The sequence below is a fragment of the Carcharhinus amblyrhynchos genome, chromosome 12 (genome assembly GCF_965287045.1).
Source record: "Carcharhinus amblyrhynchos chromosome 12, sCarAmb.v2.hapA, whole genome shotgun sequence".
NCBI classification, from domain to species: Eukaryota; Metazoa; Chordata; class Chondrichthyes; order Carcharhiniformes; family Carcharhinidae; genus Carcharhinus; species Carcharhinus amblyrhynchos.
In genome coordinates this window covers 71,643,191-71,665,673 of record NC_137335.1, presented here as the reverse complement: position 1 = coordinate 71,665,673, position 22,483 = coordinate 71,643,191, and the positions used below count along the sequence as shown (strand labels likewise).

The following is a 22,483-nucleotide window of genomic DNA, read 5'->3' as shown; positions in this document are numbered from 1 at the left end:
GCATGCTGAGTAAAAACCATTAAGCAGTCAATCAAATGAAAGCTAAAAGGTTTGGACTGAAATTGAATGGAACCAAAGGTTTTCAAAGGATTCTGAGCTTTCCATGACTTGAAATCAGTGTAGGATTAAAATAATGAGGTTAAGTGAATAGCTGTGGAGATAGGAATTCCCCTCCTAGTGAAAGTGGCTGTCTTCTGACAGTCAGAGGACTTCAAAAGGGTCTGTTCACACCTGCAGCATCTGAGAGAGAGAGAAAGAGAAATCCCCAATGCAGAATGCAGTGCTCCTGTGTTTTAAAAACCTGCCAGGTGACATGGAGATTAAAATGACCAGGCCACTTCAAAATACTCACAGGTGACAGGCAGGAATGAAGATGCTTAACAGAGGGCTGCCTGTAAACACCATGCCGGGAGTGATCTTCAGGTCAGCCAGGGCTAGAAGGGGCAGTCCAGCCATGGGACCCCAATCCTAGGGGACATAGCCCTTGCCCCCAGTCTGAATCCACCAAACCCCCAGGAACTTTGGGATCCTTGTTCTGAAGCCTGGCAGCAGCAGAGGGCATGTGGGCACTGGACTTACCTCCTTGACTCTCTCCCCTCGGAGTCCAAGGCACAAGGCCAGGATGTCAGTGCCAGGGAGCAGTGCACTGTTGGCACTGCCAAGACATGGGGCCTGAGTGGGGAGGCGGCTGTGGGGATCTGAACTAGAGGGGAACTGAGGGGGTGGGCCTGAGGGTGGGGTGGGGGGGAGTCTAGTTGAGACAAGGTCATGTCTGTGTGGTGGTGGTGGAGGTGACCTGTTATTTGACTGGTGTGGGGGCCTTTTGCTGAGGGATTGGTGGTGCTCCCTGGTCAGCGGGGGAGGAGGGGGGGTTACGATTTCTGTTTTTGAGGGGGGGGGGGGCCTGTCTCTGACCCTTTAAAAGTGGTGCCCTGATCTCTAAAAGGTCAGCATGATTTGCGGGATGTATAAATTTGCACCCATCAGGTAGGAGAATCCCACCTGGCAGACACTGCCAGCACCAGGGGGAAAGGCTGCATTTTTCCCACTGGTGTGGGCACTTAGTCCCGACTCAGGAGAACTGCGCCCATTCTCTTGGAGGCAAATTATTACTATAGGCCACTTGTTTGGGATCATTGCCTCTTCTTCCATTATCTCATGCACATTAACTGGCTGAGAAGCATACATGTATTCTATTCCATAGTGCTTGGGTGTTAGAAGCAAAGAGAATGTCAATTTTATGGAACTTTGGGCACCCTACTGCTCTTCTGGCTCTGACTACTCCCCATACAGAATATCCTTGGGAATGTATCTGTGTATCATCCAGCAGACATACCGCTGCTTGAGGAACACTAGCATATTTGGGAGATTTGCCTTCGAGGGGACTGTTAGATTTGTGATTTTCATGTCCTCCCATGAGGTGGTAATAGAGTAACAATAACACTGAAAAATCAAGGCACTCTAAGCCAAGTAATTGCTCTGTCAATATCTCATTAACAAAATTAAAATTCTGTGCAGTCATTCTCTGCTTGTTTTGCTAAATTTTATACATTGAAGCATTTTATAATTTTCTTTCGGCTGTTAAGTTTAACCTGTAATGCCACATTTGGTATTTTTAGTTTTTAGTGTCACTAGCTTTTTATCAACACTGATTACCCTTGACATTTCAGCTCGTTACTTCTTCACAGCAGTCACAAACTGTCAAAAGTAACACCAAAGGGTCCGTTACACTGACAAAGTGAAGCATTCTAGACTTTAACACCCCAGGGAACATTAAGCATTGCATCCCCAGGCTTTGCAGCAACGTCAATCTTTAAATCCCTCATTATTAGTTCTCCTGCTTGTATAACCCAAATAGGAATTATTTGGTTGAAAGGGTTATTTTTCTCAATTCTCCCCTGGGGTGTGGGCACTGCTGATGATGCCAGTATTTGTGGCACATCCCTAACTGCCCTTTGAGAAGGTGGTGGCGAGCCACCTTCTTGAACCACTGTTGTTCACCAGGTGTAGGTACACCCTCAGTGCTGTTAGGAAGGCAGTTCCAGGATTTTGATCTAGTGCCAGTGAAGGAATGGTGATCTAGTTCCAAGTCAGGATGGTGTGTAATTTGGAGGAGAACATGCAGTTAGCAGTGTGAAATAAGCAACAGTCACCCTAAGCCTCCTTTCAGTGAACATGTCCACCTCCTGTGGTTTGATGATGCATGCAGTCTGTGGCACTACTCAGACAAGCATGTTAATATCATGAAAAGTCATTTGCTGTTGAATCGTAGAGGTATCTATCTAATGCTTGCATCTGAACCTAGAATTGGAAAAGGTGCTCAAGTGCAAGATCTATTGTTAAGAAAGGTAAACGGATAAACTTTTATCCAATAACAGTGGGGCAACATGGTGGCACCTTGGTTAGCACTGCTGCCTAATGTTAGCACTGGTGCTCTGGTTTCCTCCCACAGTCTAAAGATGCTTCGGTTAGGTGGATTGGCCATGATAAAAAATTGTCCATTAGTGTTAGGGGGAGTAGCTAGGGTAAACGCATAGGGTTATTGGGTAGGGCCTGGATGAGATTGTGTTGGTGCAAACTCAATGGGTTGAATGGCCTTCTTCTGCACTGCAGGATTCTATGATTCTAGCTTGATGGCTAAGAGTAAGATTTTTGGTCTAAGTTTGGTGCAAGTGACATTTTCTAACCAGCCAGACATCCAATGTAAAAACCAGGTGCGACGTTTGCACCGTGACTATCACAAATGTTTTCAATCATTCATGAGGTGTGGGCATTACTGGCAAGGCCAGCATTTATTGCCCATCCCTAATTTTCCTCCAAAAGGTGGTGGCAAGCTGCCTTCTTGAATCGTTGCAACCCTGTGTGTTGGAATGAATAATTATGAAGGGAACCAGGATTTTTGTCATTTTATCTAGTTTGAAGATCCTTGATGGTATTCTTTAACACAAAGTGAGGTCTATTCATGCGTCAAACATGAACCTTGCAGGCAAGGTTGGCATTCATTCCTCATCCTTAATTGCCCTTGTGTAGGTGATGGTGAGCTGCTTTCTTGAATTCTAAGCTATACCACATTGTCTGCAATTGGTTCAAGAAGATGGGTCATCACCACTCTCTCAAGGGTAATTAGAGATGACTAATAAATGCTAGCCTAGCCAGTGACACTCACATCTTGGGAAGGAGTCAATTAAAAAAGTTATAGAGTCACAGGATCATAGAATACTACAATGCAAAAGAGGCCCTTCAGTTCATTGAGTCTGCACCAATGCATAAAAGGCCCTGACCTGCCAACCTAATCCCACTTGCCAGCACTTGGCCCATAGCCTTGAAGGTTAGCATGTCATGCTGTTTTCCAGCACAGAAAGAGCCCCTTTGGTCTTTGTGTCTGCACTGGCCTTCAAACACTTAATTAATCCAATTCTATTTTCCAGCACTTTGTTCATAGTCTTGTATTTTATGGCATTTCAAGTGTTCATCCAAATGCTTCTTAAATGTTATGAGGTTCCCGCCTCTACTCCCCTTTCAGGCAACAAGTTCTAGATTCCCACCCCTGTCTGAGTGAAAAAGTCTTTCTTCAAATCCTCTCTAAATCTCCTGCCCCTTACATTAGATCTATGCCCTATGGTTATTGAGCCCACTACAAAGTTTCTTCCTATCTACGTCCCTCATAATTTTGTTCACCTCGATCAGGTTCCCCCCTCAATTTTTTCTACTCTGAAGAAAAGAATCTCAGCCTAGCCGGCCTTTCTTCATCGTTGAATTAAAGTTCCCCAGTGTTAGAGTGTAACCATGGCAACTTTGTATTGATTGTAAAGTGACCAATGGGAACAAGGTGCAAGGATCAGCTGATCCAGTAAACCATGGAACCAATTACAGAGTGATGTAATAGCTGACCAGCTGATTCACTATAGATAAGAAACCATATAGAATTGCCAGAAGCTTGGAGTGGCCCAGGGCGAGACCCCAAGTTGGGAGTAATGATGTTTCTTTTATTAAACCCTTTCTTTGATTTATAAGTTGGAGTAAGTTTTGTTGTATTTCTGTTATCTGCACTTCTGAAGAGTTCCTTCTGAAGGAGCACCCAGCTGCCATGGTATGATTTGAATTTGTATTTAGATTACTAGTCCAGTAACATTATCCCATATTACCATCCCTGCAGTCCCCTCTATTCTACTGAAACATCCTAAGATGCCTCACAGAAACATCAAACAAAATTTGATACTAAGCAACATATCATGATATTCAGGCAAATGGCCAAAAGCTTGGTCAAAGAAGTGGGTTTTAAGGGTTATCGTTTTAAGGATTATCTTAAAGAATGGAAGGGAGTTACAGAGATAGATGGGACTAGGGAGGGAATTCCAGAGTTCAGGGCCTAACTCTCTGGAGGCATAGCTGCTTATGGTGGAGAAATTAAGATCAAGGAGAGTTAAGAGAACATAAGAACATATGAAATAGGAGCAGGAGTAGGCCATCTAGTCCTTTGAGCCTGCCCCGCCATTCAATAAGATCATGGCTGATCTGTCGTGGCTCAGTTCCACTTTCCCGCCCTCTCCCCATAACCCTTAATCCCCTCTCTTATCAAAAACCCATCAACCTGCTTCTTAAAAATATTTAGCGAGGCAGCCTCCACCACTTCAACGGGCAGAGAATTCCAGAGATTCACCACCCTTTGAGTGAAGAAGTTCCTCCTCAACTCCGTTCTAAACCGCCTCCCCTTTATCTTGAGGCTGTGCCCCCTAGTCCTACTGTCTTTTTTGAGCGGGAAGAGTCTCTCCACCTCTATCCTATCCATCCCATTCATCATCTTATACGTCTCAATGAGATCTCCCCTCATTCTTCTAAACTCTAACGAGTACAAGCCTAGTTTATTCAGCCTCTCCTCATAGCTCAACCCCCTCAACTCCAGTATCAGCCTAGTAAACCTCCTCTGCACTCCCTCCAGGGCCAAAATATCCTTGCGCAGGTGCGGCGCCCAAAACTGCACACAGTACTCCAGCTGCGGCCTCACCAATGCCCTATACAGCTGCAGCAAGACCTCCCTACTTTTATATTCAATCCCCCTCGCTATGAAGGCCAGCATCCCATTCGCCTTCCTGACCACCTGCTGCACCTGCAAGCTGGGTTTTTGCGACTCATGCACAAGGACCCCGAGGTCCCTCTGCACCGTCGCCTGCTGCAGTTTTTCGCCCCGTAAGTAATAGTCCTTCCTACCATTCTTCCTACCAAAGTGGACCACCTCACACTTGCCAACATTAAATTCCATTTGCCATTCCCTGGCCCATTCGCCCAGCCTATCTAGATCCTTCTGCAGACTCTCCACACCCTCCACACAATTTGCCTTTCCACCAATCTTGGTGTCATCAGCAAATTTCGACACCCTACACTCGGTTCCCTCCTCCAGATCATCTATATAAATGGTAAATAGCTGAGGCCCCAGCACCGATCCCTGGGGCACCCCGCTAGTCACCAACCGCCAATCCGAATAGCACCCATTGACCCCCACTCTCTGCCTCCTATTTGACAACCAATCCTCTATCCACGTTAACACCCTACCCCCAACTCCATGTCCCCTGACCTTCTGCAATAACCTCTTGTGAGGTACCTTGTCAAACGCCTTCTGAAAATCCAGAAAGACCACATCCACCGGCTCTCCTCTATCCACTGCCCTAGACACATCCTCATAGAACTCCAGTAAATTTGTCAGACACGACTTCCCTTTAATGAAACCGTGTTGCGTCTGCCCTATCAAGCAATTCCCTTCAAGATGCCTCGCAATTTCCTCCTTAATGACAGATTCTAACATTTTACCTACCACAGACGTTAAACTAACAGGCCTATAATTCCCCGCCTTTTGCCTGGCACCCTACTTAAACAACGGCGTAACATTAGCCGTTTTCCAATCTTCCGGCACTTCCCCGGAATCCAGCGACGTCTGGAAAATAACCACCAAGGCATCCACTATCACCTCCGCCATTTCTTTCAGAACCCTTGGGTGCATTCCATCCGGTCCTGGCGACTTGTCCACAATCAGCCCCTCCAGTCTGTCGAGCACCGCCTCTCTAGTAACAGTAATGTCATTAAGACCCTCCAGTCCTACCACCTTTCCATCGCTAACACCCGGCAAATTATTCACGTCCTCCTCTGTGAAGACAGAAACAAAAAAGTTATTCAAGACCTTAGCCATATCCCCATCCCCTACCACTAGGTCCCCTTTCTCATCCTCTAAAGGACCAACGTTCACCCTAGCCAGCCTCTTCCTTTTTATATATTTATAAAAACTCTTGCTATCCTTTTTTATATTAAGTGCTAGCCCAGCTTCATAGCTTCTCCTACCCTCCTTTATCAACTTCTTTGTCAATCTTTGTTGACATTTAAACCTTTCCCAATCCTCTTCTCGCCCACTGCTCTTAGCTACTCTAAATTCCTCCGCTTTTAATTTAACACTTTCCTTCACCTCCTTCATTATCCACGGCTTATTACCTCTCCTCCTACGGTCCTTTTTGACCATCGGAATAAATTTCTGCTGAGCACCAAGAAAGATCTCCTTAAAGATCCTCCACTGCTCCTCAGCAAACCTACCTTCCAACGCGCTCCCCCAGTCCACATTCGCCAATTCTTCTCTCATCCTACCGTACTCCCCTCTGTTCAAACAAAGGACGCATGTCTGGGAACCCACTTTCTCCTCCTCCATCTGCAACAGAAACTCCACCATACAATGATCACTCTCTCCAAGAGGATTCTTCACCGCAAGGTCCCTATTTCTACCCGCCTCATTACATAGCACCAGATCCAAGATAGCTCGCTCCCTCGTCGGCTCCAACACACACTGTTCAAGGAAATTATCCCAGCAGCATTCCAAGAACTCCTCCTCGAGCCCACCTCGTCCTGAACTAGAGGAGCGCAGCCACCTTGGAGAGCTGGAAGGCTTGCAGAGGTATGTAGGATTGAGACTATGAAAGAGTTTGAAAACAAGGTTGTAAATATTAAAACTGTGAGCTAATGTAGAGCAGTGAGCATCGGGGTGATGAGTGAATGGGACTTAGTGTGAATAAGGTCATGAGCAGCAGAGTTTTGGATGATCATTAATTTATGGAGGGTAGAACATGGGAAACTGGCCAGGATTGTGTTGGGATTCAAGTCCCGAGGTAACAAAAGGCCAAGATGAGAATGTCAGAAGCTAATGAGCTGAGGCAAGGGCTGCTTTGGTTGATGCTACAGAGGTGGAAATAGACAGTCTCTCAGTGATGGCCTGGTTGTGAGACTTTGGCTGGAATTCTCTGGTTGTCCATGTCCTGTCATCGCTGCAAGAGAATTTGGCCTCAGCCAAATCTTCATTCACTGCAGCAGGAACAGAGTGTCCCATGGGCATGAATGGCTGGAGAATCCCGCCCACCATTTCATGGTCAAATATGATGCCTAGGTTATGAACAGTCTTGTTCAGCTTCTTTTGATTGCCAAGGAGAGGGTTGGAGTCAATGATTAGAGAAAAGAGTTTATGAATTGGGTTTCCCAACATTTCAATTCAGACAGGCATGTGATCTGTCTCATGTCCATGACTCTGCCTGTCCATGCAAATTCAGAGGCAAGAAATTGATCTTGCATTCACCCTGCCAGAGAAGATAACAATATTTGGTTATTAGATAGATACTGGTTTTGTAGAACAAAGAACCCACTGAATACAATCTGAGATGCAGCATGCTATTTACAATGAAGGAATTTAAAGATCAGTTGGGACCTTTAGCTGATGTCGGCCTACACTGTACATTCCACCCCAGAGCAACTGGGCAATATATAATCAAAGCATTCTTTTCATTTTAAGTTTCAACTCATCAAGTGCACTATCTCCAGCCACAAAAGACTACAAAAGTTGAGGGTTATTCCGAAGGTCTCAGTAAGATTAATTAAATTTGTACAAACGGAAATAAAATTGTGCCAATTTACCTCAAAACATGGTGCTAATTTGCATTTTCTCCGTTTTCTTTTTGGCTATTTCTAAAGGGACTATTGTGACAAGACAGCATTTGACAAACAGAACAAAGCACAAAATTAACTTCAAACAAGGGCTGCCTGTCCTCCCTCCCAAATTCAATCCTGTTTTGAGAAAGTTAATCGTCCTCCAAAAAAGCTTTCGAGAAAAGAAACATTTTGGACCCGCTTGACATGTATGTAGTTTTAATATCATCTGCCAATTCTAGTTAGACGCACACTTCATCTCCCGGGAGAATGCTTCAGGTTATACTGTTGTCTCACTTACAGCACAACTAGAAACTGAGTTACAGCTGTTCCTCTGATCTTCTGGTGCCAGGAATTTGAGATCAAAGTGTTGAAATTCAACCACTTGTATTGCTATTAATGCTACAATATACACAGTGGCTTATGCTATTGTCCTTTTACCGTTGATGAGCCACTTCAAGGCTCTCACTTTCCTTCAGCTCTGGATTGAACAATTGAGTTGTATTTCATGAAAAGAAATATACTGGCCATGGAGGAACAGAGAGCATCACTCCACACTAGAAGAATGAGGGGAGATCTAATAGAAACACAGAAGATTATGAAGGGAATAGATAAGATAGAAGCAGGGAAGTTGTTTCCACTGGTGGGTAAAGCTAGAACTAGGGGGCATAGCCTCAAAATAAGGGGGAGCAGATTTAGGACTGAGTTGAGGAGGAACTTCTTCACCCAAAGGGTTGTGAATCTGTGGAATTCCCTGCCCAGTGAAGCAGTTGTGGCTACTTCATTGAACGTTTCTAAAGCAAGGATAGATAAAAATTTTTGAACAGTAAAGGAATTAAGGACTATGGTGAGCCAACAGGTAAGTGGAGCTGAGTCCACAAGAAGATTAGCCATGATCTTATTGAATGGTAGAGCAGGCTCGAGGGGCCAGATGACCTACTCCTGCTCCTCCTCCCAGTCCTTACGTTCATATGTTATTGAGTGACGTGTATGGAGCTCATCCTTCCCAGACTCCATTACCATAGCTTCGACCAATGTAATTTTCAATCACTTTTTTTGAAAAAGTTATTTTACTTTTGAGCGCCCGTAATGATTTTAACGAGGCCAACAACGTGGACCTTTTAGAGATGAGCTTCCAGATTAAGGCAGTAATGGCTTTTCTAACCAGGGAACCCTACATGTGTACATAGGAACATAGGAACATAGGAATTACGAGCAGAAGTAGGCAATTCAACCAGATCATAATGGGGAGTGTCAGGGTTACGGCATTCCAGGTTTATAATCTGTACAAAAAAGTACCTGTCTGAGTGTTGCTTACTATGTAAATAAATCTACATTTGGTGTAGGGACACTAGCCTCGGAGGAGTTATTTGTGTCTAGAAAAAAAACTATTCAAACAAGGTGACATTGTTGCCTTAATAATTACTTTATGAGGGATTCATTTGTTTCATTTGGAGGAAAATCCTTATCGTGAAACAATGGCAATAAAAAAAACCCTAACGTTTTAATCTCTTTTTTGACTCCAACTGTTTGATGTTATCCTTTGGAATTCCTGCACAGTGTGTGATTGTTTGGAAGCCTGTTATCAGTGAAATGTCACCAGCTGTCAGCCTGGAAATGGAACATACTTCAACTCCTGTGCGATGGCAGCAATTTGCTCCACTCGGTCCTGGTGTGCAGCCAAGTCACTCTCAAATGCCTCATGCTTTCTCAGTAAAGCCCGCACCTCAGTCAAAGAGGCAGATTCATAATCTTTTTGCATCAACATGTAATCCTTCCCTAGGGAAACCAAGAACCTGCATTAGTCAGGTACACTATGAGCCCCAGCATTTCAAACTTACAATTCAAAATTCCTTGAAAAAAGTGATGTCAAAACAGGGTTATTTTTATTTTTTTTGCTTTTGTTTTTAAGAGCACATAGAATCCTACAGTGCAGAAGGAGGAAATGGGACCTATCAGGTGGAATTTTACTGCCGTGCCCGCCCCATAATTGGGGCTGGCTCTGATCGCTGAACGGAATTTTCCATTGGCCTCGGGTGGGATTTTACGAGCCTTGCCTGAGCGAGGTAGTAAAATATCGGCCATCGAGTCTGCACTGACTCTGTGCCCGAGCATCTTGCCTGGGCACTACCCCCGTAACTCCATGTATTCACCCTACTGGGATATTAGGGGACAAGTTAGCATGGCCAATCAACCTAACCTGCACATCTTTGGAGTGTGGGAGGAAACCAGAACATCCGGAGAAAACCCATGCAGACACAGGGATAACGTGCAAAATCCACAGAGTCACCTGAGGCCAGAATTGAACAAGATCCTTGGTGCTGTTAGCAGTGCTAACCACTGTGCCACCATTCAGCCGATCAAACCCACACTGTAACAGAATCTAATCAGTCCCATTCCCTTGCTTTATCCCCAAAACCCTGAAAGTTTACTTCCCTCAAGTTCCCATCCAATTTCTTTTTCAAATCTTTCATTGTCTCTGCTTCTGCCACACTTGTAGACAGTGCGTTTCAGGTCATTATCAATCCCTGTGTAAAAAAAATTCATATTCCTGTTGTTTTTGCCTAAAACTTTAAATGTGTCCCTTGGTCCTTTACCATCAATTAATGGGATGCCTTAACTTGCCTGATGGCAGACATAATCTTGTACACCTCTACCATTTTGCTCCTTAATCTTCTTTGTACCAAGAGATTTATTGGATTTCCTTTTTTATATAGTTATTATATTTCAGCCACTGCTTGTTAATAGCACATCATAAATTTTACGTGATTTTACATACAATGATATACACACACTGGTGTATCTCATGTTACATCGATCACACAAAGCATCAGTGTGAGAATGGCAACTGGTTTGATTCAAAGCATTGCTTAAAATGGGAATGTTGAGTTGAGTTGGGGGTGGGCTGGGTGTCGGGAAAGTCACTGCAAACACACAACAGCTGCTAATGTGGACAAAAAGACTGAAAGACACTTGCTGGAGAGCAGGACAGTTCTCCCCTAGCCTCAACCAACATCACCTCATTGTTGGCTGTGAGACCTTGCTGTGTACAAATTGGCTGCTGCATTTCCCTATATTGTAATAATGGCTATCCTTCAAAAGTAATTCACCAGCTGTAAAGCAATGGGAGCATCCTGAGATTTTAGTGTCCCTAGCTCTGGACCATAAGCTCCAAGTTCAAATCCAACATCATGACTTGTTGACCATGGAAGGAGTGTTGAAAACGTGATTCAACAAGCAGATAATCTGCTTGAGAATCCTTCCACTGCTTCCCCCGCTATTCCTCAAAAGGGAAAAATGTGCATGTGTGAAGTGCGATATAAATGCAAGTGACCCTTTCTTTCACACAGTGTTGGGCAGCTGGACATGCACCAGTGTTTGGATGCACACTGGAGGACTATGGGATGAATGGAACACAGGCTGGGCCACAGAATGGAGAGCAGAATGACCTTGTAAACTGTTCTTTCTTCAGGAACGATCTATTTGGATATGACTACTGATCAGGAAACAATCTTCAGAAAACAAAATTTGTAGTTAAAAACTTCTGGTATCCATGTTTAACATCAGCAGTGATGCTGGGACCAACATAAGACTTAATAATATGGAAATACATAAAGGTACACTAACATCGCAGTGTTTTTAAGAAATGTTTTTTTTTAAATCATGTTCTCTGCACCTCTCATAGCCTCGGCTTCCCTGCATTGTCAGTCACGTGTTTGGGACAGTTTTTCTTTCCTAATGAATTTAAGACTTCATTTTCTGTTTGGCTGGCAGTAGTTTTAGTTTGGAAGGGACATCAAGCTGAAGAGAAGTGTTTTGTTCTCTCCCTGGGTTTTGGAAACTCTGCTGGATAGCTGAAAGCAAGGCTTCTTGTCTTTCTGGAGTTGAAAATCAGCTGTTGGTGGCTTGACCAGAGTCATTCCTTGGTATCCTGGGAAGCTGTTCTGACTTCAAATTGTTATTTGTGTATCCAGAGTGTTCTTAGAAGATACAGGGCTGAGAAGTCAGGGTTTCAATTCTCCAACCAAAGGGCTCAATTCCAGTATCAGGCATGTCTTCACCTTTGCTGTGTTAAACCTGTGCAAAGGGTGTTGTCTATGCAAAGCTGTGTTTGATTGGAACATTTTAGATATATTTATTAAGGATTATACTTTTTTTTTTGTTCGTAATTGATAAAAGTTATTGCTAATTTTCTTTCTATAAATTCGTAATTGTATTCTTAAATAAACCTTGCTTGATAAAAGCTCCCTAGTGGCTCATTTGAATCATACCTGAATCATACCATGCCTATCCTAGCCAAATTCAAAATGCAAAACCTATGATCTAGGTGAGCTTCATAAACACTTGAGTTTTTGACCTGAATTATCACAGCACTAATATTCATCTGGTACCTTACCATGTGACCACGTTTCATAAGTCAAAGCTTTCTGTCTGAATTTCTCGGCTAAGTGATCCAAACGTTCCAACCTCCTTATTTCACTCAGAAGCCACTCTTCGTATCCCTTTTCTGCCTGCTCAAGGCGCTGCCAAGCACCTGCAATGTCCTGGAAGAAAATGAGAAGGAATGGATCTTTTTATAATATCGTCTTAGGTGATCCTCTACATCACAAATCAACTATGATCACAAGTACAAAATCATTCCCAGGCATCTGTTAAGACAACCTTGAATGGATCGGAGGAACAGAAGAGAACTTGCTGAACTCCCTCCTCCCATCCAAATCTGCTGATTCTCCAGTGCTAGGAAGTTCAGTATTTTATTATTAAAACAGATTAGGACAAATCTTTTAATCCTCATCTTTTCATCCCTTACCCTTACCTCTTTAGTACTGTTAATACTCTCAATTTCATTAGTGATTTACTGATGTGGTATTGTTTTAATCCATGTGATTCACATCACATTTTAATCCACACTGAGAAAAATGTCTTTCTCTGTCAATTTCTCTGTCAAATGCAGATGTATGGGATTGTGGGTAATCTAGGAAGTTGGATCAGGAATTGGCTATCAGATAGGAGACAGAGGGTGGTGGTGGATGGTAAATATTCATCATGGAGTGCAGTTACGAGTGGTGTGCCTCAGGGATCTGTTTTGGGGCCACTGTTGTTTGTAATTTTTATTAATGATCTGGATGAGGGTATAGTTGGGTGGATTAGTAAATTTGCTGATGACACCAAAGTTGGAGGTGTGGTAGATTGTGAGGAAGGGTGTCATAGTCTGCAGGGAGACTTAGATAGGTTGCAGAGCTGGGCCGAGAGGTGGCAGATGGAATTTAATGCGGAGAAGTGTGAGGTAATTCACTTTGGTAGGAGCAACAGATGTGTTGAGTATAGGGCTAACGGGAGGACTTTGAATAGTGTAGATGAACAGAGGGATCTAGGTGTGTGTGTACATAGATCCCTGAAAGTTGGGAATCAAGTAGATAAGGTTGTCAAGAAGGCGTACGGTGTCTTGGCGTTTATTGGTAGGGGGATTGAATTTAGGAGTCGCAGTGTAATGTTGCAACTGTACACTACTCTAGTGCGGCCGCACTTGGAGTACTGTGTGCAGTTCTGGTCCCCGCATTACAAGAAGGATGTGGAGGCGTTGGAGAGGGTGCAGAGGAGGTTTACTAGGATGTTGCCTGGTATGGTGGGGAGGTCCTATGAGGAGAGACTGAGGGATCTAGGGTTGTTTTCGTTGGAAAGAAGGCGGCTAAGAGGGGATCTTATTGAAACATATAAGATGATTAGAGGTTTAGATAGGGTGGATAGTGATAGCCTTTTTCCTCGGATGGAGAAAGCTAGCACGAGGGGGCATGGCTTTAAATTAAGGGGGGGTAGCTACAGGACGGATGTCAGGGGTAGGTTCTTTACCCAGCGGGTGGTGAGGGATTGGAATGCCCTGCCTGCTGCAGTTGTAAATGCGTCTAGTTTGGGGGCGTTTAAGAGATCTCTGGATAGGTTTATGGACGAAAAGGGATTGGTATAGGCTAGTGGGTCATTGTTTTTGTAACTGGTCGGCGCAACATCGTGGGCCGAAGGGCCTGTTCTGCGCTGTAATGTTCTATGTTCTATCTATTATTAGGGCAAAATCAATATGATCGAATGGCGGAGCAGACTCGATGGGCCGAGTGGCCTACTTTTGTTCCTATGAAATATGGTCCAATAAACTGTTAATGAAATTATGAGCTATGGTGACATTGCCTTGTTATAGACATTAATAGCAATCGCAGAGGGAAGTGAAGAATGACAAAAGAAGAGGATAAATGATCAACTTAGTTTTCACTGTATAAATATTTAATATTTATTCATTCCCATTTGTCATTTTACATATATTAATAATTTGAAACGAGTATAGCTATTTAATTCAGATTTAACTCGAGGTTGGTTATTGCAGAGATTCCAGTATCATTTTTAGGAATGTTTACCAAAGAAACATGATTAAGCGTGACTTTATAATTTGTAGAATGTGACCTACATTCCAAGAGAGTGCAAACTGGATTAAAAGAAAATATGCAGTGCTTTGATCCTGTTTGTTCTAACATGTCAGGCAAAATGTTCTTCATTATGATGTCATCCAACCTTTTGGGAGATGAGGCCCGTACTTGAACATAGAACATAACAGCGCATTACAGACCCTTTGGCCCTCGATGTTGTGCCGACTTGTGAAACCAACCTAAAGCCCATCTAACCAACACTATTCCAATATCATCCATATGTTTATCCAATGACCATTTAAATGCTCTTAATGTTGGCGAGTCCACTACTGTTGCAGGCAAGACATTTCACTTACACCAAATGGGTGTTATTGGGTGATTTGCTGAGTCTTACTGTGATGGAGCTTCATTAACTTTAGTTAATAACAGTGGACTGAGCCAGAGCTGGAGAAAATCTTGTAAGTGGAAAAAGCTGGCTTTCAGCAAGGGCGAAGCACATTTGACCAGATCCTTCCCCATTCACATTTACTGAAAATGGCTTTGAAAATAACCTCAAAACAGGAATTATCTCTCTCAATCTCAATGCAGTGGACAAAATGGTCTGGCACTCTGGATTCCTTGTCAAAATCTCCCTTCATGGGTTACTGATGCCATCAAACTATTACTCCGAGACAGACGGTTCAGAGTGCACTTGGGTGATGAGACAAGCACCTGCAGCAAAGAGTCCAACAGCTCCCCTGGAGACCTGATCTAGCCCCAAATCCTTTTCAATCTCTATATCAACAATCTGCTTCCAACGCTGTCTGGGGAGTTCAACTTTGCTGATGATATCTGCTATGCTTCTCAGGCTTGGACATTTTCTAATCTAGACACTACACTAAACAACAATGTTCCAAAACTGGCCAAATACTGTAAGACATGGCACCTTGAGCCCAGCAGCACCAAAATAATCTCAAGTATATTCTTCCTCCACAATACTAGCACCTAGAGGGATCACTTCATCTCCAACAATGACAAGAGATTGAATCATGAACAACATCCTGTTTACCTTGGTCATACCCTTGCTAAACATTGACATACAAAAAAAATCTGAGCAAGACAGCAGCAAAGATCAAAACTTGAAGCAACCACCTCAGTAAAAGTGCTCGCTCTTCATGGGCTGCAGATTCTCAAATCTTAAGGACCTCAGCTCTTTTCATTGTCTACTCGATTGCAGAGCATTGTTCACTAGTATGGCATAACTCATCTCACGCCCGTCTTGTAGATATTTAGTTCAGTACTACAGGGTGTATGTACCATCATGGATCAACTCAACTCCCTTGGCTTCCAGTCCTGCAGAACATCCTGTCCCCTCACATAATGAAGATTGCAACAACGAAGCTCTTTGAGAAGGCGTACATCAACTCAGGCCTACCGCTACACATGGACTTTACCAATCCACCTGCTGCTCGCCTTCTGTCATGCCAGCCTGTATTGCTAAGACCACCAGGCCAAGGGGTGACAGTGGAAGCCCTGTGGCAGCAGGAAACATTAAAAACCACTTCCTCATTGCAGATCCCACAGCCTGGCCACCTGGTTTCAACCAGCCACTCCAACACTGGGCACTCCTCTACCATTTCCACATTGACCAAGGTCTTTGTGCAGCAAATTGGCACAAGCGGGGCCTTGCAGGGAACCCAGACTGCAGCTGTAGTCCATCCCAATCAATGGCTGACAGCACTGAAGACTGCTCCTGGCCAAATTCATCAGAGGGTTCGGAGGGCTTTACTTAGCCACTGCAGAAGCTATTGTCTGGCTCAGTGATTACAGCACATGCTAAACAAAAATAACTTTAGCAACGAACAGAGCATTACTTTGTTATCTGCTGTGCAAATGCAGACAGCTACCAACAATGTCCAACTTCAAATTTTCACCAATTTCTTGTACCTGTGATGTTGATGTTGGCTAACACTGAAAATCGGTTGTTTCTATATAGTAGTTTATTATTGAAATTAATTTTACATCAGGCAGGCAAATTGAAATTCTATGGTACCAACTGAGGCTAAATATTTACCACAAGAATTTTAGTCAACTTACTGAAACCATTTTCCCCTCGGAGGGCATGAAGGCCGGCCTGTTGCTGATCCTCAGTTTGGTCTGCAAAGTGTTGAAGTTGATTTCCAGCTGACACTTCTCATGGATTTTGGGAGGTTTGTGTAAACGGCGGTAGTCTCGGAAATCCTCCAATTTCTGTTGCATGGCTTGCATGGTCTTCTCGGGTGATCGGTTTTCCAACCAGGGGATGGTCCTCTGAATCCATTGCAGCAGCTAACCCAGACAGAAATCCAAGTTTACTCACCAGATATTCAAGTGCTTTTATCTAAACTTACACCTTTGCCCTCCACCGCCCTGATACCAAGGGTTGATTTATTTCCAATGTAAACAGGAATTTTTCCATTTTGTAGACATAAGCCGAAATCTTACCACCTCAGAAATCTCCATTGGCCTCGGGCCAGATTTTACGATCTTGACTCAGCAAGGCCATAAGATCTCATAGGCTCTTCTGTTCCCAATAGCAACTAGAGGAAACTATACCTACAGATGTGCAAGCAAACAGGTAGCGCAACTCAATAAATTATTAAACGTTTTAAACCAAACTGTTCCTTCGCCAGACTACAATCTGGAAAATTAAAATCATACATTAATTTTCTGGCACAGATGCTAAGCTTTTTTCTCCTGCTACAATTCTGTCCCCAAAAGAGAAAGGCCGTGGTACCGGTACACACTAGATTGTATACTATTATTCCTGGTCGTATGAATTCTTAAGAGTTCTGAGGACTTACAGAACTGTAGAATGGTTACAGCAGCAGGAGGCCATTTGGCCCATCATATCCATGCTGGCATTCTGTAAGAACTACTAAGCGAGCCCCATTACCCATCCTTCTCCTGTAGCTTTATGTTTTTTTTTCTCTTTCTGGTTGTTTCACACACTGATTGATTCTTTGATGCAGACACTAGGCCATTTATTTTAAATCGCCATTAAAAAATTGCACTGAGTCTGGTACAGATTTGTTCAATGTTAAGGTATATTTGTTACTTAATATTAATCATACTGAAGAAGCCTTTTTCAATTTACAGCAATCAACTTGGCAACTCCAAAAATGAACACCTGATGTTCCGCCACCACGTTTCCACAGTATTTCGGCTAAAATGAGTTTTAAAGTCATCATTTAAAAACAAGGTCTCATCAAGAATTCATGGCTCTTCTTATGTGTCATCAGAAGAGAATACCCACTTATTCCCCAACTATTCAATCTGCGCAGTCATTGGGCTGATTGCTGACATAATTGTCCTGTTTTCTGCTAGATTTGTTCTGAGAAGCATTAATCATAGATCTCAGATTAATAGAATACTCAACCTCTCTCTCATCAGGACTACACTCCCAAACTAATGAGGCCACCTTCACTCATCTGGAGAGTGATATATATCATCTCACTTTCAGTTAAGTATCAGCTTCAGTTAAGTATCTGACTAGAGGCAGGACGTTGGAACCCCTGATGTAGATAATGTTCACTTTCAACTTGGACCCCAATCACACTCTCAATATTAATTGCCGAGTAAATAACAGATGGACATTTCCTGTCCTTTACAAAAATCTGGAAACAGTGGGGACCTAGTGCTATTGTGTTGCTGCCATTCATTGGTGAGTTCTGTTGAGATTGAGGAATTTCTGGGCCATGTAGTTTAAACAATAAACTTCAATGCTTCCATGTCCTAAATCTGGATTCTTACCCAAGCAAAATTGGTTATGGATATGATATCTTGTGACCTTTGTTTCCTAATTAAAACGTTCTGAGAATGAGCTTTAATTTAACTGAAGGATACAAAGAAGTTGACAGAAAGATGAAGTTACTGTGAAATTCCTCAAGTCACCACACTCCACCGTCTGTTCGAGTCAATGTACCTACCCAGCATGTCTTTGGACAGTGGGAGGGAACACATGCAGACACGTGGAGATATTGACCCAAGCTGGGAATCGAACCCAGGTCCCTGGCACTGTGAGACAGCAGTGCTAACCATTGTTGCACCGTGCCACCTTGTAATTTTGTTGTCTTTCAACAGAACGCAGCTGAGATGAGCATCCAAATCATCACAAGGGTCAAAGTTGCATCCAGTTATTTTCCCCACGTACACTTAAGGCTTTGATTATAAAGCTCACCATTCTTTCTCTGCCATTTCTTTCTCAGCTTCAGTTAGCAATGCATCAATCTGAACTCAACTTGAATAAAGTGGTATAGGGGAAGGGATAAATTCACACAGTCTTGTCTGTCAGTTTACCTCACTGGCCAGCTTCTCATATTCTCCCATTGATTTCTCATTTTCCTGATTCACTGCCAGTATCTTGCAGATCCTGTTGGCTGCCATCTCGGCCTATCGTGAAAAACAAATCACACCTGAGACAAAAATGTGTGCACACAAAGCAAAACAGCAAATCGCAATTGGAGTGCGTTCAAGATCATGAAGGTAATTCAGTATTTGGAAGCAAGCAGCTTAGTTGAACCCATGAGTGTTCACTTTGGGAAATGGCAAATCACCAACAGAAATCACAAAATGAGCAAAACATGAGTTTTTGATTACATTCATTCCAAAGCTTCCATAGACCAAATGCAACCAAATATGTATTTGCACCACATTAGAAAATAGAGTAAGAATAATGTAAACCGACACAAAATGTTAATCAATAACTGAAAAGCCCTGGCAAGGCTAAGTGTTATGAGCCATCTGCTAATAGCAAGGGAAATGTTTAGTATGGTGTAAGTGTGCATGCTTTTTCAGTATGGTGTACCTTTCGATGTCCAACTTATTTCATGGCAAAGGTTGTTATTCTCAGCTTGAAACTCTTTGCAACACAAGTTTAAAACCTCCAACTGACTCTGGGGAGAAGGGGCCATAAGTTGGGGATCAACCTGCCCCTAGTTGATTTCATATCCAATCCTCATTGCAGGAGCAACTTACCATGGGAGGAGTTGGCACAGGGAGGGGTGACAAACACTGCTTCTGCATGCAATCATCTCCTAACTAACATCACTTTTGAGGCACATCTGGGGAAGTCCTACATTTCCCAGACAAATATGCCTTCTGTGTTGTTTCACCCTAGTCTTCCCCTACTGAGCACTGTTTTAGCGCACAGAGATCCCCTTTCTGATCTCTCATTTCCCTTCCCTTCCTCATCCTTCCTCCTTCCCTCTAAGCATATCCCTATCCTCATTTCTCCATCCTCCTCCTCCTGTCTTCTTTTCTTCTTCATTGTCTCCTTCTTTCTCTCCTTGCTCCCTAACTCCCTTCCTGCCCATCCTTTCACCCCTTATTAGGGAATCACAAACGAGTGTAGAATTCATTTTCTAAATAATCAGATAACACCAAGAAATAAACATGGAAAATTCACAGCTCCAGGGACCTGGGTTCGATTCCTGCCTTGGGTCACTGTCTGTGTGGAGTTTGCACATTCTCCTCGGGTCTGTGGGGTTTCCTCCGGGTGCTCTGGTTTCCTCCCAGAGTCCAAAGATGAGCGGGTTAGGTTGATTGGCCATGCTAAATTGCCCCTTAATGTCCTGAGGTGCGTAGGTTAGAGGGATTAGTGGATAAATGTGTAGGGATGTTGGGGTAGGGCCTGGTGGGATTGTGATTGGTGCAGACGCAATGGGCCAGATGGCCTCTTTCTGCACTTTAGGGTTTCTATAATTCAAATAAATTGCTTCTCATTCTTTTAAACTCCAGAGAATAGCAGCCCAATTTACCTAATTTACCTCTCATCATAGACAATCTGCTCATCCCAGAGACCAATTTAGTGAACCTTCCACCTAACCTACAGATCTTAGGACACTAACGGCCAATCTATCTAACCTGCATATCTTTGGATTGTGGGAGGAAACCCATGCAGACACAGGCAGAATGTGCAAACTCCACACAGACAGTCATCCAAGGCCAGAATTGAACCTGGGTTCCTGGTACTGTGTGGCAGTGATGGTCACCACTGTGCCACCCAGTGACAACTTACCACCTTTGATCTAATCATCTAAGCTTTTCGAAGTGCATTCTTAAGTTTTCCTTAATAACAGACCCCAGCTTTTCCCGAATGACCGACAGACTAGCTGGCCTATCGTTGCCTGTTTTCTATTTTTCTCCTTTCTTGAAAAGTGGTGTTATATTTGCCAATTTCCAATCTGAAGGGACTGCTCCTGAAACTCAGGTATTTCGGAAATAAAGGGAAATTGACTAGTTTATCAAAAATAATATTAACATCAATTCAGTTAAAGCTGCCTTACAATTGCTAAGCAAACATTAAGGCAGACTACCAACCCAATAGAGTCCTGAAATTGTGAAATTGAACTCTAAATGCAACAGGAATGGAGGTTGGAAAATTCAGCACAGGAGCAAATTTACAATGTGAACTGCTCAATTATAGATCCAACTTTTTTCTGTCCCATGTTCTCATCATTCCTTCTTTCTAAAAACGTATGCTGGAGCATAGTCCCACAGCAACAGTACTTCATCCAACTGCTCATTGTCTTGCATTCTTAAGTGAATAATAAGTGCTCTTTGGCCATAGCAGACATCAGGTCAGAGTTCCAGCCTCTCTAAACACTGAATTAATCAATACAATTTTTGGCATGGCTGCACTAACTCTGTCTACATCTGTCTCTTATTGGAGAAAAAACATATTATTAATGATGTGTCCGCATGAAAATGTACTAACATCAAGACCTGGGGAATAAAGTTATTGTCTGGTTATGAAACACAAAACATATACATCTAAACAAGCACTATTGCAAGCACCAAATTCATTGCGGCCAACACAACATTCCGAGTACCTGCTCTGCTCCAGCAAAAGCATGATAGAAACAGGAAACGTACGTCATGAGAGCCCTCTGATCAGGTTTGGGTGTGTTGACAATATCTAATGAGGAGGGAAAGCACAAGAACATGGGTGGAATAAACAAGGTGAAAAGTAGCAATCCATGTTCGCCTTTGGAAGGAATGCAGGGCTACAGTTTTCTTCATATTCAAATTTGAGCAAATAGCATTTTCCCACTTACATTGCACCTTCCTACTGCTCTGCTGAAATTAATGACTTCAATCAGGCCTTTGAGAATGGCCTATTGGAGTATGAACTTCCTGATTAAGGATCCAATTGATGAATGTTATAGACTGCTCACTCTTTTTAGTTTCCTCAAAAACATTTCGTTAGTGTTTTGTTTGCACTTCAGTCACATATTCCTGATCTACGGACACTGGGTGTGGAGGAGGGAGGGCAGGGAAAAAGGACCTCCTTGTGAACCTGCTCCTGGGCCTGGGAAAACTTGCCATAAACAGGTCCAGTTACCGGGCGACCCTGGGGGGGGCCGTCATCCGACCCAAATGCCTGACCCTTTACCATGGCCATATTTGCATCTGAGTGTCCCTGGATATGGAGCATGCGGTGTCTGAGGGGATTGTTAATGCCTTCCTTCCATGCCCGCTGGGCACCGCAGGGTCTAGGGTGCATTATTGACCCCCTTTAATCACACTTTGATTTGATGTTTTCAGTTTGTTTTCCACTATTTTTTGTTTCCAGCAGTTCCCTTCCTTTCGGGAACTGTACCTTTTAATTTGTCTCGTTGTTAAATTGATTTAGTTTATTAGATTGGCTAAGAAGATTGGATCCAATTGATCGACTAATCAGGGAGTCTTTGCCTTGTACCTAACTGGGAGTATCGGTTCCTCTGATACCCCTGGAAGTAGACTGCTAACTGCTAGCACTCTGCATACTGTTGTTAGAGTTTGTAAATAAAGGAACTTTAACGAAGGGACTTCTGCTTTCGAAGACTTACTACAAGTGGGCTAAAATATAGCCCTCATTTCATAAGAGGTCTCTTCAGAGGAAGTCACCATTGTTTCACCAAATGCTTCTTTCATTCAGAAACCTCTCTGATGTCATAGAATGTAAAAGGAATTCATGGGTGATTACATGAGTGACAGAGAGTTGTGAGTGGGTGAATGTGTGAATGAGTAAATGTTGGTGTTAAGCCAACCCGTCAATTAGTGCCTCTAATGTACATTAAATCAGAAGGAATTGTAAGATTGGTAGATGGAAATAACAG

The 22,483-nt window shown here is 43.2% G+C and overlaps 1 protein-coding gene across 3 annotated transcripts in view; it reads right to left on the bottom strand.

The window, feature by feature from the left end:
• The window catches only part of LOC145351076 (alpha-actinin-2-like), a 97,656-nt gene that overhangs the window by 18,454 nt on the left and 56,719 nt on the right, over positions 1 to 22,483 (bottom strand). For all 3 annotated transcript variants that reach the window (XM_080200684.1, XM_080200682.1, XM_080200683.1), the window contains exons 8-12: positions 21,215 to 21,300; positions 18,681 to 18,773; positions 16,440 to 16,670; positions 12,347 to 12,494; positions 9,579 to 9,729 (exon numbers count right to left, since the gene is read on the bottom strand). In XM_080200684.1, coding sequence (XP_080056810.1) covers positions 9,579 to 9,729; positions 12,347 to 12,494; positions 16,440 to 16,670; positions 18,681 to 18,773; positions 21,215 to 21,300 — 709 coding nt within the window. The remainder of the gene's footprint in view (positions 1 to 9,578; positions 9,730 to 12,346; positions 12,495 to 16,439; positions 16,671 to 18,680; positions 18,774 to 21,214; positions 21,301 to 22,483) is intronic.